Raw genomic sequence first — 14,912 nt, forward strand, 5'->3', positions numbered from 1 at the left:
CTACACTTCCAAACACCCATAGAAGAGAAAATCTTTAACTCCTTTCACTCTATTATTATAAGAGCTATAGGTTTAATTACAATATCAATTGAAGAAAAAAAGCTCATATCTTGACCATAGCAGGCTAAAGAATCATTTTGGAGGAACCTTCTGTACATTTTCCATTTTCTATGCAATTTAAAGTCAGAAAACGAAGGCAGAGTCCACTTTGCTTCTTTGAACAAATGGATTGAATTATTGAAAGAAATCCCAATTGTCACAACATGACAAGTCGTCTAGCTAGTTTTTCCACGCATGTAAGAAGTCGCCGTTGACGAAGGCCTTAAAGAACAACTAGCAAACTCTACAAAACACAATATTTCATTTCATTCATATGGTTTTTTCATATACCAAACAAGTTTTTCAGATGTGATATCATATCTTGATTTCAACAATGAGTTACTACAACAACCAGTATCAAGCTTCAGCAGCTAATTGAATTTATGTTCGGCTTGTGAAAATCTTTTCTTTTCTTTTTTTCTTTTTTTATGTGATTTAGGAAGTTAATCAAAATGGGTTACTAAATTGATGATTTTTCAGGAGTATATCCTCCACCACCTCCAGCACCTGGTTCATATTATCCACCAAGGCAGGAGGTGTATCCTCCTCCACCGTTTTATCCACCACCAGTGCAAGGGTACTATCAAGCCGGTCCTTATGTTGCACCACCTCCAGTTAGTTACCCTATGAAATATGGTCCTCAACACCACCAACAGCCACCTCCTCCTCCAGAAAAAAACTAGGCAGAGGTGTGATGGATTTTGCACAGAATGGTAACTGAGCATTTTTTTTTCCTTTTTATTTAAATAATCATTGACTGTGTACCTATTTATTTATTTATCTTTTTCCTATGTGACACAGTTGCGCTTACTTATGTTGCTACTGCCTCTTGGACATGTGCTTTTAAGGACGATGAATGATTCTTTGTAAAGTTTGCAGCTTTTAATTGTTTCCCTTGTGTTTCTTGTCGCAAATTATTAAAAAATTATCTTAACCTAATAGCTTGAGTTGTTAAATAAAATTTCAAGATATAATTTATATTATTCTGTAACACATCTTCTTAAGTAAAAGCTCTTTGAACTTAAAACTTGCATAAACTCACATTATCTTATGCTTAATTTTTTATCAAATAAATAAGGATGGTGAGATTCAAACACGTGACCGCTTGATTATCAAAGCTCTGATATCATGTCAAAAAAACCATCACAATCCAATAACTTAAGCTATTAGATAAGATTCCAAAATATGATTTATATTATTTCATAACATAAATCATAATTATATTTGCTCTTTTTATGTCACTGTACGTGCTATGTATTCTTTTTTTCACTCAATAACCTTCATCTATGCAGGTAATATTCAGGTATAGAGTATTAATTATTTTTTTAAATAGTTTTTATTTATAAATATATTAAATTAATATATTTTTTAATTTTTTTAATTTTTTTAATATCAACACATAAAAAAACCCTGAAAATATAAAAATAATATTTTTACTATAATACCAAACACACATTTAATTTTAGTTATAAAATTTGTTTTGGTACAGCAAATCAACTCGGATGATTTACTAATTCAAGGTGTAGCTTGAAGTGCGTCAATAGAAAAATTGATATTTTTTTTAGAATTTAAAACAATATCATTTTAATTTTTTTTAAAATAAAAATTAAGTTTACATAAACCTTAAACCCATACACAGTCTTGAACTGGATACAACCTGGGTGGGATGTTATAAACTATGACTTTGATTGCAACATCTCTGTTTTCGGCTTGTAAAGGAAACATATGAACTTTCAAAGTGTATAAATAATGTTGGTTCATAGGAGAAGGTTTTTTTTTTTTTTTTTTTTAATAAATTAGGCATTTAGTACAAATTCACGAGGGATATCTTGTTCCCAAGTTGAAGAACAAATCAAAGAATTACAGTTGTATGACTTCTACAAGAATGGAGACCTAAGCTATGATCTCACAAACGTGAATTGCTCATGCAAACTAGTTTCAGTTCAACAAGGGAGCACAAATTTCTTTAATTAAATTATGAGATTAACTAATTAATAAATTTACTTGTTTTTTTTTGTATTTTAAAAATATTTTTTAAATATTTTTTATATTTATTTTTTCTTCAAATTAATATTTTTTTAGTTTTTTCATATCATTTTGATGCGCTAAATAACCGTAACTATACTCTCAAACAAGATTCAACTCTTTGAAAAGAAATATAGATTTATAATTAATATAACAAATACACGCATCATTTATTAATAATATTAAAATATAATTAATAAGTTAATCAGGTTTCTGTTTATAAAGAATGATTTATATTTCCATTTAATTAGAAAAACAGCAATAAATTAATTTGATTAATCTGATGGCATTTCTTAATAATAAATATGGGTTACAGGGGAGAGCCACCCTTTTCTATGCAATTAAAGGCTTTAGAGCCATTTTTCGTCTCGTTTTGATTAGAAGATCAATTATTATTTTCAATATCATTTCGGAGGAACCTTCTGTCCATTTTCTATGGAATTCAAAGTCAGAAAACGAAGGCAGAGTCCACATTGCTTTTTTGAACAAATGGATTGAATTATTATTGAAAGAAATCCCAATTGTCACAACATGATAGGTCGTCTAGCTAGTGTTTTCCATGCATGTCAGAAGTCGCTATTGACGAAGACCTTAAAGAACAACTAGCCAACTCTATAAAACACAATATTTCATTTCATTCATTTGGTCATAACATCATAGGTGATCATTTCAACAATGAGTGACGACAGCAATAAGTATCAAGATTCAGAAGGTAATTGAATTTATGTTCGGCTTCTGAAAATCTTTTTTTTTTCCTTTTTTTCTGTGATTTAGAAAGTTAATCAATTGATGGGTTACTAAATTGATGATTTTTCAGGAGTATATCCTCCACCACCTACTTCATATCCTCCATATTGTTCTCTTCAACTACCAGTGCAAGGGCACTCTGAAGCCGGTCCTTATGTGGCACCACCTCGAGTTAGTGACCCTATGAGATATGGTCCTCAACACCTACCTCCTCCTCCTCCTCCTCCTCCTTCAAACCAACCTAATAAGAGGGATGATGAATTTTGCACAGGATGGTAACTGAGCATTTTTTTTCCCTTTTTATTTAAATAATGATTCACTGTGTACTTATTTATTTATCCTTTTCCAATGGACACAGTTGCTGCTGCTGCCTCTAGGACGCGTGCTTCGAAGGACTATGAATGATTCTCTGTAAAATTTGCAGCTTATAATTGTTTCCTTTGTGTTTCTTGTTGGAAATAATAATCATTTTCGCTCTTTTTATGTCACTGTACGTACTACGTTTAACATTTAATCACGTTGCTCTTTAATTAATATTTTTCTCCGTGCTACAACTTTTGATGGCCAGGCTAAATGTTTGAGGGTATCAGATTGTTTGGTAATGAGTATTTTTTAAAGTTTTTTTTTTAATATTAAAAATGTATATTTTATAATTAAAAATATGTTGCATCACAATATTAAACACAACTAGATTTTTTTAAAATACTTAAAACAATATCATTTTAAATTTTTTTTGTTTTAAATCAAAGATTAAGTTGATCTAACTAAACCTTTCAACTCATGAGCCTTGAACTAGATCTCACAAACGTGAATTGCTCATGCAAACTAGTTTCAGTTCTTGATGGAAAATCGCTCTATCCATTCTGTCAGGCAATCGGAGGAGCTCTGAGGTATGTGGTACCCTTACAGGGAAGAACATTTGTCTAATTCTTCAGCCTTTATTATAGGAAAGATGATTCCTGATGCCCCCTGAAGGCGCAGATGTTAACCATGTTAGAAAATCTTGCTTCCACACGAGTCTATCTTAGAAACATAATTTTGAAGAAAAATTGATTACAAATTCAGTTTCTACAGATTCAAAGTTCATTGAGATACCTACCGAAATCAATCTAGCGCCTGTCCATATCCGCTTAAGTGATGGTAAGGGAAGCATTAAGCGGCCGACACCATAGATAGCCACCGCAAAGAAATGGAGAACCAAGTTCAATGGCCGTTGGTCTAGACCAGAGAGTAGAGCTATGGGTTCAAGAGCTCTGGGTTTCTTTTAATTGTAAAATCCAAGAACCTTAAGTTTAACTGGAACACTACATCTAAAAGCTAGAGGTTCGGACACTAAAATCAAGAGTTGTGGATCCGTATGCTAGACCCAAGAAATACAGGTCCAAAGAGCTTTGAATCGGTTTACAAGGCCAAATCCAAGAGCTTCAGGCTAAGAAGAGTTGCAAAACTTAGGTAACTTGGGTTTGTTATTTTTTTCCAATTTCAATTTAGTTGGGTCTGAAAAGCGTGAGAATTAAATTAAATAATAATAATAATTGATTTTACTCTTAAAATTAAATTTATATATTTTTTAATAATAATAATTTTTTTTCAAAATATAATAATATTAAACTTCTCTTATCCAATTTTTTATAGTTTTTAATTTTTTAAAATAAATTTATGATTTTTCTTCAATAATAATAATATTTTTTAAAAAAATTAATAATAATAATACTAAACTCATGTAACCTAAATTTTTATAATTTTTAGTTCATACAAGTCAAATTTAGGATTGTTGCAGACACCCAGCAGCCACCTCGTGAAAAGAATAGGCATAAATGGCGAGTAATACTGAACATTCACACACACAAACATACAAATTGGGATTATTTGTTATTGGTGAAGCAATTGGCTGTGTTGCTGCGAGTTCCTCTCCAATGTGTCCGAGTGATCGACATTGATTCTTCCTAGCTCATCAAATCTTTCGAAATTCTTGTGGGAAATCGTCTTAATCCGTTTGGTATTCACTTATGAAACAATTAGTGTTTTTTACAGGTGTGCTGTGAATTTTAATTATTTCAGAAAATACGCAACAATAATGGCATTTTTCTTTCAAAGTCCGTACTTTATTTATAAATGAAAGATCAGAATAAACTGAAGGTAAAACTGTGGTAAAAATTATTTTGGATTTAAAAATTGGTAATGAGTCCAATACCCAATGGAAAAATAGGAAAATTAAAAAGAAAAGAAAGAAAGTAAAGCACAAAAACAAAGGATAGTCCAAGGACACAAATCTCTGTGGGGCTCATGCTCAAAAGCTGAATCCTTTGATTCATGTATCTGGGGTACTTATCAATAAATCCATGTGGAACACAAATTTCTTTAATTAAATTATGAGATTAATTTTTTTTTTTTTTAATTAATGAAGCGGTGTTAAAAAGGTCTCTCTATTTTAGTGTCAAGATTCAACTCTTTGAAAAGAAATATACATTTACCATTAATATCACAAATACACGCATCATTTATTAATAATATTAAAATATAATTAATAAGTTAATCAGGTTTCTGTTTATAAAGAATGAATTATATTTCCATTTAATTAGAAAAATAGCAGTATATAGTTCAAATTAATTTGATTAATCTGATGGCATGGTATGGGTTACAGGAGAGAGCCACCCTTTTCGATGCAATTCAAGGCTTTCGAGCTATTTTTCGTCTCGTTTTGATTAGAAGATCAATTATTATTTTCAATATCATTTCGGAGGAACCTTCTGTCCATTTTCTATGGAATTCAAAGTCAGAAAACGAAGGCAGAGTCCACATTGCTTTTTTGAACAAATGGATTGAATTATTATTGAAAGAAATCCCAATTGTCACAACATGATAGGTCGTCTAGCTAGTTTTTCCATGCATGTCAGCAGTCGCCATTGACGAAGACCTTAAAGAACAACTAGCCAACTCTATAAAACTAGCAACAAGTATCATTTCATTTCATTTGGTTTTTCCATATACCAAATATATAAGTTTTTCATAGGTGATCATATCTTGATTTCAACAATGAGTAACGACAGCAACAAGTATCAAGTTTCAGAAGGTAATTGAATCTATGTTCGGCTTCTGAAAATCTTTTTTTTTTTCCTTTTTTTCTGTGATTTAGGAAGTTAATCATCAATTGATGGGTTACTAAATTGATGATTTTTCAGGAGTAAATCCTTCACCACCTACTTCATGTCCACCAAAGCCGGAGGTGTGGTCTCCTGATCAACGACAATATCCGTCTGTTGAAGAAAAAGCGTGTTGGCTTCCAGTACCAATGCAAGGGTACTATGAAGCCGGTCCTTATGTGGCACCACCTCCAGTTAGTGACCCTATGAAATTCGGTCCTCAACACCACCAACAGCCACCTCCTCCTCCTCCTCCAGAAAGAACTAGTCAGAGGGATGATGAATTTTGCACAGGATGGTAACTGAGCATTTTTTTTTCCTTTTTATTTAAATAACGATTCACTGTGTACTTATTTATTTATCTTTTTCCTTTGTGACACAGGTGCTGCTGCCTCTAGGACGCGTGCTTTTAAGGACTATGAGGGATTCTCTGCAAAATTTGCAGCTTTTAATTGTTTCCTTCGTGTTTCTTGTTGGGAATCATAATTATTTTCGCTCCTTTTATGCATAGTTATCAAGCCCAGTTCGGGTATTGACCCGGTTAAGAGATCGGGTCTTAAGTTTTATGGGTCAATCTAGGTCGACTCGGGTCAACCCGAAAAAAGTTTTAAAAAATATATTTTAAAGTTTTAATATTGCATATGAAAAAATTTATATAAATATAAATTATGCATATTGTAAATAAAACATTTTTTTAATATTTATATAATAAACTTTAAAAAATAATAACAAACTAACTAAAAAATATATATAAAAAAACCATATTAAAAAAAAAAAACAGCCCCCGAAGCTGCTACCCCTTCATTAAAAAAACCATTATTCCCAAATCCCAACCCTAATCCCATCACTCCAGCACTCTGCATGAGCAATTGGTCATCCTCGTCCAAAGGCAACCTCTCATCAGAAATTGATCGTCCTCTTTCAAACGCAGCTTGCTTTCTCAGATGCTTGCGCTACTGTCCTTCATGTTTATTTCTGATCTATTATTCTTGATTTATTTTTCATCTTTATCCTCTATACTTCACTACTCACAACCGCTGCTTCTTTTTCTTGCCAACGAGTAATCCATTTTTTGTGGTTGGATTTGTTGTTCCGGTCTCAATATATATGCCTTCACAAAGGATTATGAGTGTTTTTTTGTAGTCCTTTGAGAAGCCTTTCTCAAGCCTTCTGCTACTTCATATCTCAAGCCTTCTGCTCTGCTGCTGCTTCATCTGTCAAGACTACTATGTATGGTAGCTAAAAATATACGAAGGTATTTCACAACCATTGTTGCTGTCTTTTGAAGTTAGATCTCAAATCGCCTGGCCTTGTCCCTCGGCAAGGAAGATTGTGAGGCTCATCGTGCTTGGAGGGGCTGGAGGCGGCAAGAAAGATCCAGACAGAGATAAATCAAATCTGCCATGGAGAGTCACCTGGGTCTCGTCCGGGTTTGGCCGGGTCACCCGGATCATGGGTCGACCGGGTTTGGCCGGGTCGTTGCATCAGCCGGTTTTTTGACAAACCCGAACCGGTCCAGCCACAGGGTCAACCGGGTCCCGGGTTGACCCACCAGACCGGTCCGGGTTTAATAACTATGCTTTTATGTCACTGTAGGACTACGTATGCTTTATCCACACTATATGCTCCGCGCTTCACGTTTATTTGAGTTGAACGTATGTTAATAATTATTTTTTATATGAATATATAAAAAATCAAAAAATATATAAAAATAATTCTAAGTAATTTTTTTAAAAAAATTTACCGTTCTCTATTTAGCATGCAATCCTAATCAGTGGCGAAATCTTAAAAAGGATCTCAGTACAATCAAATTGCTGATAGATGGGCTATAAACTAGTTTGTGTTTTGAACGTTAAGCAGCTTGGTTGTGGGACAGAGGCTCCATGGCGTAAGTTCTCGTTTTTCTGGTCGTTCTCGTCATTCTTGTTTTTCTGGTTCTTCTCCGTCGCCAGTGCAAGGGTACTATGAAGCCGGCAGTAAGTTTTGAAATACAGAAATAAACAGATGTTTGCTTGACCAAGTGTTTCTTTACATCTCATGTAATCACATGTTTGCTTGACCAAAGACATGTAATCATATCAACCATGATACCAAAATGAAAAATCATTTGTTTGTAAATCAGTCCTTTAATTTGTTTTCCATAACATTTTTAATTTTTTCCTAAAATGTTCTTTATTTTTAGTTAATTCTTTTTAATATTTATAGGTCCTGTAAGGTCTTTACCTATCTATTTTTTACCTATTTTATATAAATCACTTATTTAAAGCAAAATAAAAAGTTGGTATTTTTTATGTGAAAATATCATTTCTTCAAAAAAAAAAAAAAAAATTGTCATCGATAGGGTATTTTTTTTAAAAAAGTTATTGATTATTGAATTTGTTAAGGCTCAATTTTTTTTTTTTTGTACTTTTTAAAAATATATTTATCTTGAAAAAAAATATTAAAAAAAATATTTTTTTATTGTTTTTTTATTATTTTATTGTGTTAATGCTATAAAAAAATTCTGAAAAAAATTTATTTTAATATATTTTCAAATAAAAAAATAAAAACAATACTTTTAAAAACCACTTTATAATACTGAACACGTAATTAATACATTATAATATATAAGTATATATGACAGAACGGGCCTATGAGAAGGGCAATTTATGAAGTTTAATATGAATTTAACAGTCAGGGGATTAACTTATTATTTTCAAAATCAAAAGGACTAAATCGCAAAATAATAAAAAAGGAATTAAATTATAATTTTCCCACAACATAAATGTTTTGTCCTTGTGAGCCTGAGACTTCTGTAGAGACCCAAATCAGTCACTAGCAACTCATATTTTACCTTCCAACAAATGGAGAAAAGTCCATTTATGATCTATCTATCAAAATGAAATGAATGGAGGATCGCAATTTGTGTGGAGTTTATAACATTCTATTAAAAAAAATGCTCTGGCAGCCCTTTTCTTTTAAGCTTTTAGAAAAACATTCTGCAAGGAAAAAAAATCTAATTTTCTGAATGAGCTGCCCTGACACAAACTTTTTTTTTTAAAAAAAAAAAAATTGATCAAATAAATACTGGGAAATTCCTGAAAATTGAACCATGCTTTTGTTTCATTTGGGCATCAAATCTGTCTAGAAAAAGATTAATGCAACTTCATGTCTAGACCAAGTATGTTTTGAGAACACTTGGTCTAGACATTAGAAACAAGTGAAAGCTGCTTGCTTCCTAGCTGAAGCTTCGTTTCTTCTGTCTCCCCATTGAAATTGTCGAGGATATATGGTGAAACATAAATGATCTAGGATTAAAGATGCAGAAAGCACAAGAATTCATTCTTTAAGCGGATCCTTCAACATAATAGCAAAAGGAGATGGTCTCGAAAAAGTGTTTTTGGGTAGAAGTTAAAACACAAACCTGAAACCAAACATCATCTGACATGCAGCGTAAGAGTAATCAACAGAATTCGGATATACGAGTATGAAAGCAATGCAAGGGCCCCAAGCTATAATTTGTGCATGTCAGAAAGAGCTACAATCAAAATTCATCCCGCAATAACTTCTGTAAGGATTGATTATTGAAGAAGTATATGGGACATCGCAGGATTCAAGATGTGCTGGGTTGAAGCATCAAGCTCGTCACAAGAATTCTACAATAACCTTCGATAGCATTGTCTAAATGTTCATCCAGAATTTGATGATGAGGTAATATTTATTTACCTCGAATCTTGACCTTAAGTGTCCATTTAACCTTTCCCTCTGGCATCGGAATAGACTTTGGGAAGCGTAGTGGCACCTCAAACTCTCCAAGAGCAATCAAAGGTGATGGAAGATGCACGTTGTCAGGTTCCATTTGCACATTGAATTGTCTTGTCACCTGAGATGGACAGAAACCACGTTAGCACACATCCCACCAGTCAGGCAAAAACTATCTTTTTAGCATGCCAAGTATGCTGCACCTAACTACAAATTACGGAATTATAGTATGTATAAAACAGAACCCGTATCATAGATCGCAGTGTCTACAAGAGAATTGTCAAACTGGGTTTTATAGATGGTTTTGTTATGATATATTGCCAGAACTTGCCCATGCAACAATATCCACCTACGTTATTTTCATGGATAGAGACAAAACATCTTACTTTACAACATTCTGAAGAGAAACTGAAATTAAAAATGAAGACTGATATACCTCTTTTAAAATATCATCCTTTGTCACTGGTGAAAGAATTTCTATCGGGTCATCTTTTGATTCACGGGCACGGAATTTTGCAGTATTGATCCCTACCCTAAAAGCCTACAATCATGAAAGACAGGTCAGATACCTCATATTACCGGTAAGAGCAAGCCAACTTGTTATTTAAAATGTTTCATATTCTCAATACACTTTTCAAAAGATAAACTACTAACCAGTTGGGCTTTTACTAAGCGTTTTGCTGCTGTTTCGTATTCTTTCATCTTATCTTCCATTGTCTCTTTAACTACTTTCACCTCCTCTTCTTCCTGAGGTTGGTAAATCTGATCCACAACACATTACAAACATAACACCAATCACTTGACATTTCTCAAACAAAACCAAAGGGACGTGTGGATGCAAAACTTTAATTCGCAACTTTACAACATAATGCACATAAAAAATTCATGCCGAACAAAAATCAAGATTCAAGACCAGCTACTTTCACCACAAAAAAAAAACACTAACAAACACATGGAACTAGATAAAATAAATGTACGAAATTTGAGCAAAACCTTGCGTTGCTCCCTGATAAGATGTGCAAACTTTTCGATATTAGGGACAGCAAGTAATTTGGGCATCAGATGGTTGCGAAAATGCCCTGGCGCAACCTTAACTGTCTGACCAGCTTTCCCAAGCTTCTCTATGCTCTGCAAGTGCAAATCAAAATCCAGCATCAACATCAATATCTGAACCGACACATAACCTGATAAAAAACCCAAAAATGAAATATTTCCTAGTCACACACTTACTGTTGTAAGAATAACTTCTAACTTCTTATATCTAACCCCTTGACAAGCATATAACAATGGATGTATAGCACCATCAGAGCTCTTCAAGTTGGTTTCTTTAGCAATAATTCGCCGTAGAGCATTTCTGCTGTGCTGAATACAAGCCATAATCACCACAAAGAGTCCCTGTTTCAAAACAAACCAAAATTCAGTCGCTGCAAATACCAACAAAACAAAATCTTAAATAAGCAAAGAAAAATGCAACAAAAAAGTAAGTGCTTTAAAACCCAGAACCCAAACATAAGAGCACAAAAATCAAGAAATTTCATTTCTTGCTATAAGATTATGAAAAATGAAAGTAACTCAAGATTTGTTAGCATAAATAAATCAAACACTAAATCAACAGCAATCCCACAATAGCCAGAGCATAAAACTCAAAATCTAGAAAGAAAAACAATGCCTAAATTACTTACTGTAAGCTTGTACAAGAAACCCAAAATCTCGGTTTTGAAATGAAGAGCTGAGTTTTTTGAGCTTAGGATTTTGACGGGGTTTTCCCTGTAGAAGATGAGGGTGAAAGAAGAGAGAGGAACCAAGAGTTTGAGCAACTGGGATATACACACACACACCAGGTGAGGATTCTCCCTTTGTTATATTCAAGGAACCAAGAGTATCAGCCTTCCATTCAAGGAATCATTTTTTTCGAAAGAGGAATGTGCATGAATTTTTTAGAATGTATTGATTAAGGGCTGAAGACAAGATTCCTGTCAAGATCTGGGTTTGGGTTCGAGACGGGTTGTAGTCGGGTTATGGATACAGAGCCAAGAGATGGCAGGGAAAGCAAGATCTAAACCCATCCCGACTAACTTGCCCCATGTTTTGGGGCTTTAATATTTTGGGCCTTCTTGGTCTAAGCTTTCCAACAACCCAAAATCAAGTATCTTTTGTTAGGTTTTGTTAGGTTCTAGGTAGGGATGATTATTTTTGTTAGGTTTGTTTTTTTCTTTAAAAACAATATAATCAAAATTAAAAAAAAATCAAAATCAAACTAAACCCAATTCCAACCGAATCAGTTTCGGTTCGGTTCGGTTTTCTATGTAAAAAACCAAAAAAACCTATATTGTTTTTTTAAGCTTTTTTTAATGGGCTTTTAATAGGCTTTTTGACAGGCTTTTAATGGATTTTCTGATGGGTTTGTAATTGATGTTAATATTGTTTAATTTTCTTATAAGATTCCAAAATATATTTAATTTTTTTGTCACTGCATATTTATTTGTATTAAATTATTAGTGTCAATATTGTGTTTATGAAGTTTTTTTTTTTTTGCATCAGCAGATGTAAGGTAAAAATTGAAGATAAAATGATGAATTAAGAGAATAGCTTATTAACAGCCTCTGGAATTCCAAAAAAACCACCACCAGCCTCTGAGGCCACTGAAACAATACTGGGGGAACACCTAGGACCAGCCTCTCAACTTGCCATCAACATTATAGGCCGACTTGAGTCAAATGATTTTTCATTTTGGTATCATGGTTGATATGATTACAAGTCTTAGGTCAAGCAAACATGTGATTACACGAAAAAATCTTAGATCTTAAATGAAGAGCTTCCAAACATCAAATAGACTTGTCAAGTGAACAAGTGATCCTAAGCTCTGTATACATTGCCTGATGATAACAAAAATGGGTTCAATAACATACTTTGTGACATAATGTAACAACAAAACTGTCAATCTCCCCCTGTTTTGGATCCCATGGTTTTATTTGAAAGTAATTCATTGCCTAAATAATTTACAGAAAATGACAAAACTTAGCTGTTTTATAAGCCTATAGAGGGCATGGTATCAGTCCCGAGCTCTTTGACTAAAACAGAAAGGGAAAGTCTAGAAGTAGTGAGTGGTAACAGCACCATTCACCCCTTGTTTTCTTAGCAATCTCCAGATATGGGATATCAGTATCTTTTGGGAGGAGTCATTGTTCTGTTTTGGGTTGATTTTAGTTTATCACGCAAACGGAAAGAAAAAGGTTAATGTCTCAAAGGATTTTCAGAGGGACAGAACTTTGAAGAGCTCTGAAAGTGGGGGCAAGTTATGCAATGTTGAAAGTCCAGATATAATCAAGCCATGCTTTGTGGCTAAGCTGTCTCATTGGTTCTTGGCTATCGAATATCAAAACAGTCAGGTGAGTGAAGCAGTTGCCATAAACTCTTTTCAATCTCAAAATGGTGAGGCTTTTCGCTATTCTTCTTCTTCTTATGTTTTCTAATGAGATTCCTTTATAGACTCAATGATGGGCAACTACATAACAAAGACAACCCAAGTATGGTTTTTCTGGTTTTCACTCATATATATATCCAATTCACTTCTCTGAGACTCGCATATGGAAAACCAAGGAAAATGCATCCTCTGGGAAGCCATTAGAGAATGCTGAGATCAAGTAACCAGTTTATATATTTTAAATCACTAATCCTAATTCTGGAAGTAGGCTTTGTCTCCCTTTTAGAGCAGTTAAGGTGGTTCATCAAAGGACTGGAAAATTCCAAATAACCTATTCAGGGAAGGGAAAAGGCAACTTTTGAAACTCTTAAGGAATTCCATATGTCATGACTGGCTGATGAAAATAAAAAATGTGCATCAAATTTTTATTCTTTTCCACCCTAGTAAGTCGGTCAATCTCAGATAAACAATAATACCTCTCTACTCTTAGTTTCTTTATGTTTTTATTTTCCACCCATGTATCGTTGTGAATCATGGGTGGACTGATTGAATTGTTCTCTACCATGTTATTACAAACCTAGCAAAGGAGAGCTTCCAAAAAGGAAACAACCAAGAGGTAAAAACAATGGCAGCAAGACAACTTCAGAGAACCCAACATCGAAATAAAAGAAAACAAAACTAAGCAAATGAAAAGCAATGGCAGGACACTAAATGTAGGAAGAGCAATGGCAGTAATTAAGTAATTTACAGCAAACCCATCTCTAGAAACAAGTATTCAAGAATCAAGTATGCCAAGAAAAAAAAAAACTAACCTGATACAGAGAGGCGAGACGCGAGAGCACATAAGATGGAGAGTGGAGACTAGAGGAAGAATAGAGGCAAACGAAATAAAGAAAATAAATGGCTGTTTTGAGAGAGAGAGAGAGAGTGGAAGTTGTGGAACCAGCTAGGGTTGATAACTTGAGTTTTGAGAACAGGCAAAGGGGAAAGGGAAGACTGGGGACTGCGTACTTACTGTTATGATAATAGTTTTGAGGAATAAAAAATCTTGTGAATCCATTAGTTAAGGGCAAACCTTGGAATTCACAGGAGATGCAGCCAAAATTAAAAACATTACGAGGATGAATTTCAAACTAAGTAAATTTAGAAGGACGAAGAATAAACAAAAAAATGAGATTTTTCGAATTCAAAGTTCAAGATTCAAACTCGACACATGAAAATTGATCTTGAATTACCTTACAAGTTCAAAATCGTTGTAACATTCCCTTCTAACTGTTCGTGGCGCTTCCCATGTATTTTTTCCTCCCAAAATAATATTTATTCCACTTTCTTCTTCACGTTGCCCACTAATATTTTTCTCCTGGATCATACTTCCTGAGGAATATCCAGAAAGGCATTAACATGTAGTTGACTGGATCAACCCAAATTAAAAATCGATTCAGGTCAAACTTCCGAGTTGTGGATTTCCCCGCTCCATAATCATATTAGAATGGGCTTAATAATTATGCCCAGGATGGCCAGGCAAATCGTATCCAACCTTCTTTTAGAATAATTCTTTTACTACCTGTGACTATATAACAATTATCGATTAAATGAAACATAACTATTCATTGTATACAAGTGGTTTAATAACATAAAATAGCCAGACATGCAGCTCTGCCTGCATGTGAAGGAGACTAATGAACTTTACAAATGTATTAGTAATGTTGATATCATAGGTAACAAATTTAACA

The 14,912-nt window shown here is 33.6% G+C and overlaps 2 protein-coding genes and 2 long non-coding RNA genes across 5 annotated transcripts; 3 read left to right on the forward strand and 1 right to left on the reverse strand.

Moving 5' to 3' along the window:
- The first annotated feature begins 251 nt into the window (after positions 1-251).
- LOC140956217 (uncharacterized) lies at positions 252-1,037 on the forward strand. The gene is made up of 3 exons (XR_012171354.1): positions 252-484; positions 580-812; positions 901-1,037. It is a non-coding gene; the product is annotated as an uncharacterized lncRNA (long non-coding RNA).
- A 1,703-nt stretch (positions 1,038-2,740) lies between these two features.
- LOC118060660 (uncharacterized) lies at positions 2,741-3,425 on the forward strand. The gene is made up of 3 exons (XR_004689479.2): positions 2,741-2,836; positions 2,942-3,146; positions 3,230-3,425. It is a non-coding gene; the product is annotated as an uncharacterized lncRNA (long non-coding RNA).
- Positions 3,426-5,845: 2,420 nt separating this feature from the next.
- On the forward strand, positions 5,846-8,030 carry LOC118060659 (uncharacterized). Its single transcript, XM_035073923.2, has 3 exons — positions 5,846-5,944; positions 6,054-6,312; positions 6,397-8,030. Exons 1-3 carry the CDS (start codon positions 5,908-5,910, stop codon positions 6,410-6,412), a joined length of 312 nt encoding a protein of 103 aa, XP_034929814.1. The 5' UTR covers positions 5,846-5,907; the 3' UTR covers positions 6,413-8,030.
- Positions 8,031-9,286: 1,256 nt separating this feature from the next.
- LOC118060694 (uncharacterized) lies at positions 9,287-14,365 on the reverse strand. Of its 2 annotated transcripts, none has more exons than XM_035073954.2 (6): positions 13,992-14,365; positions 10,986-11,150; positions 10,749-10,883; positions 10,410-10,517; positions 10,192-10,296; positions 9,287-9,876 (listed from the first exon to the last, which is right to left on the reverse strand). In XM_035073954.2, exons 2-6 carry the CDS (start codon positions 11,130-11,132, stop codon positions 9,712-9,714), a joined length of 660 nt encoding a protein of 219 aa, XP_034929845.1. In that variant the 5' UTR covers positions 11,133-11,150; positions 13,992-14,365; the 3' UTR covers positions 9,287-9,711. The 2 variants fall into 2 exon arrangements, with proteins under 2 accessions (XP_034929845.1, XP_034929844.1); XM_035073953.2 differs by lacking the exon at positions 13,992-14,365 and adding an exon at positions 11,438-11,732.
- Between the last annotated feature and the right edge of the window lie 547 nt (positions 14,366-14,912).

The sequence above is a fragment of the Populus alba genome, chromosome 12 (genome assembly GCF_005239225.2).
Source record: "Populus alba chromosome 12, ASM523922v2, whole genome shotgun sequence".
NCBI classification, from domain to species: Eukaryota; Viridiplantae; Streptophyta; class Magnoliopsida; order Malpighiales; family Salicaceae; genus Populus; species Populus alba.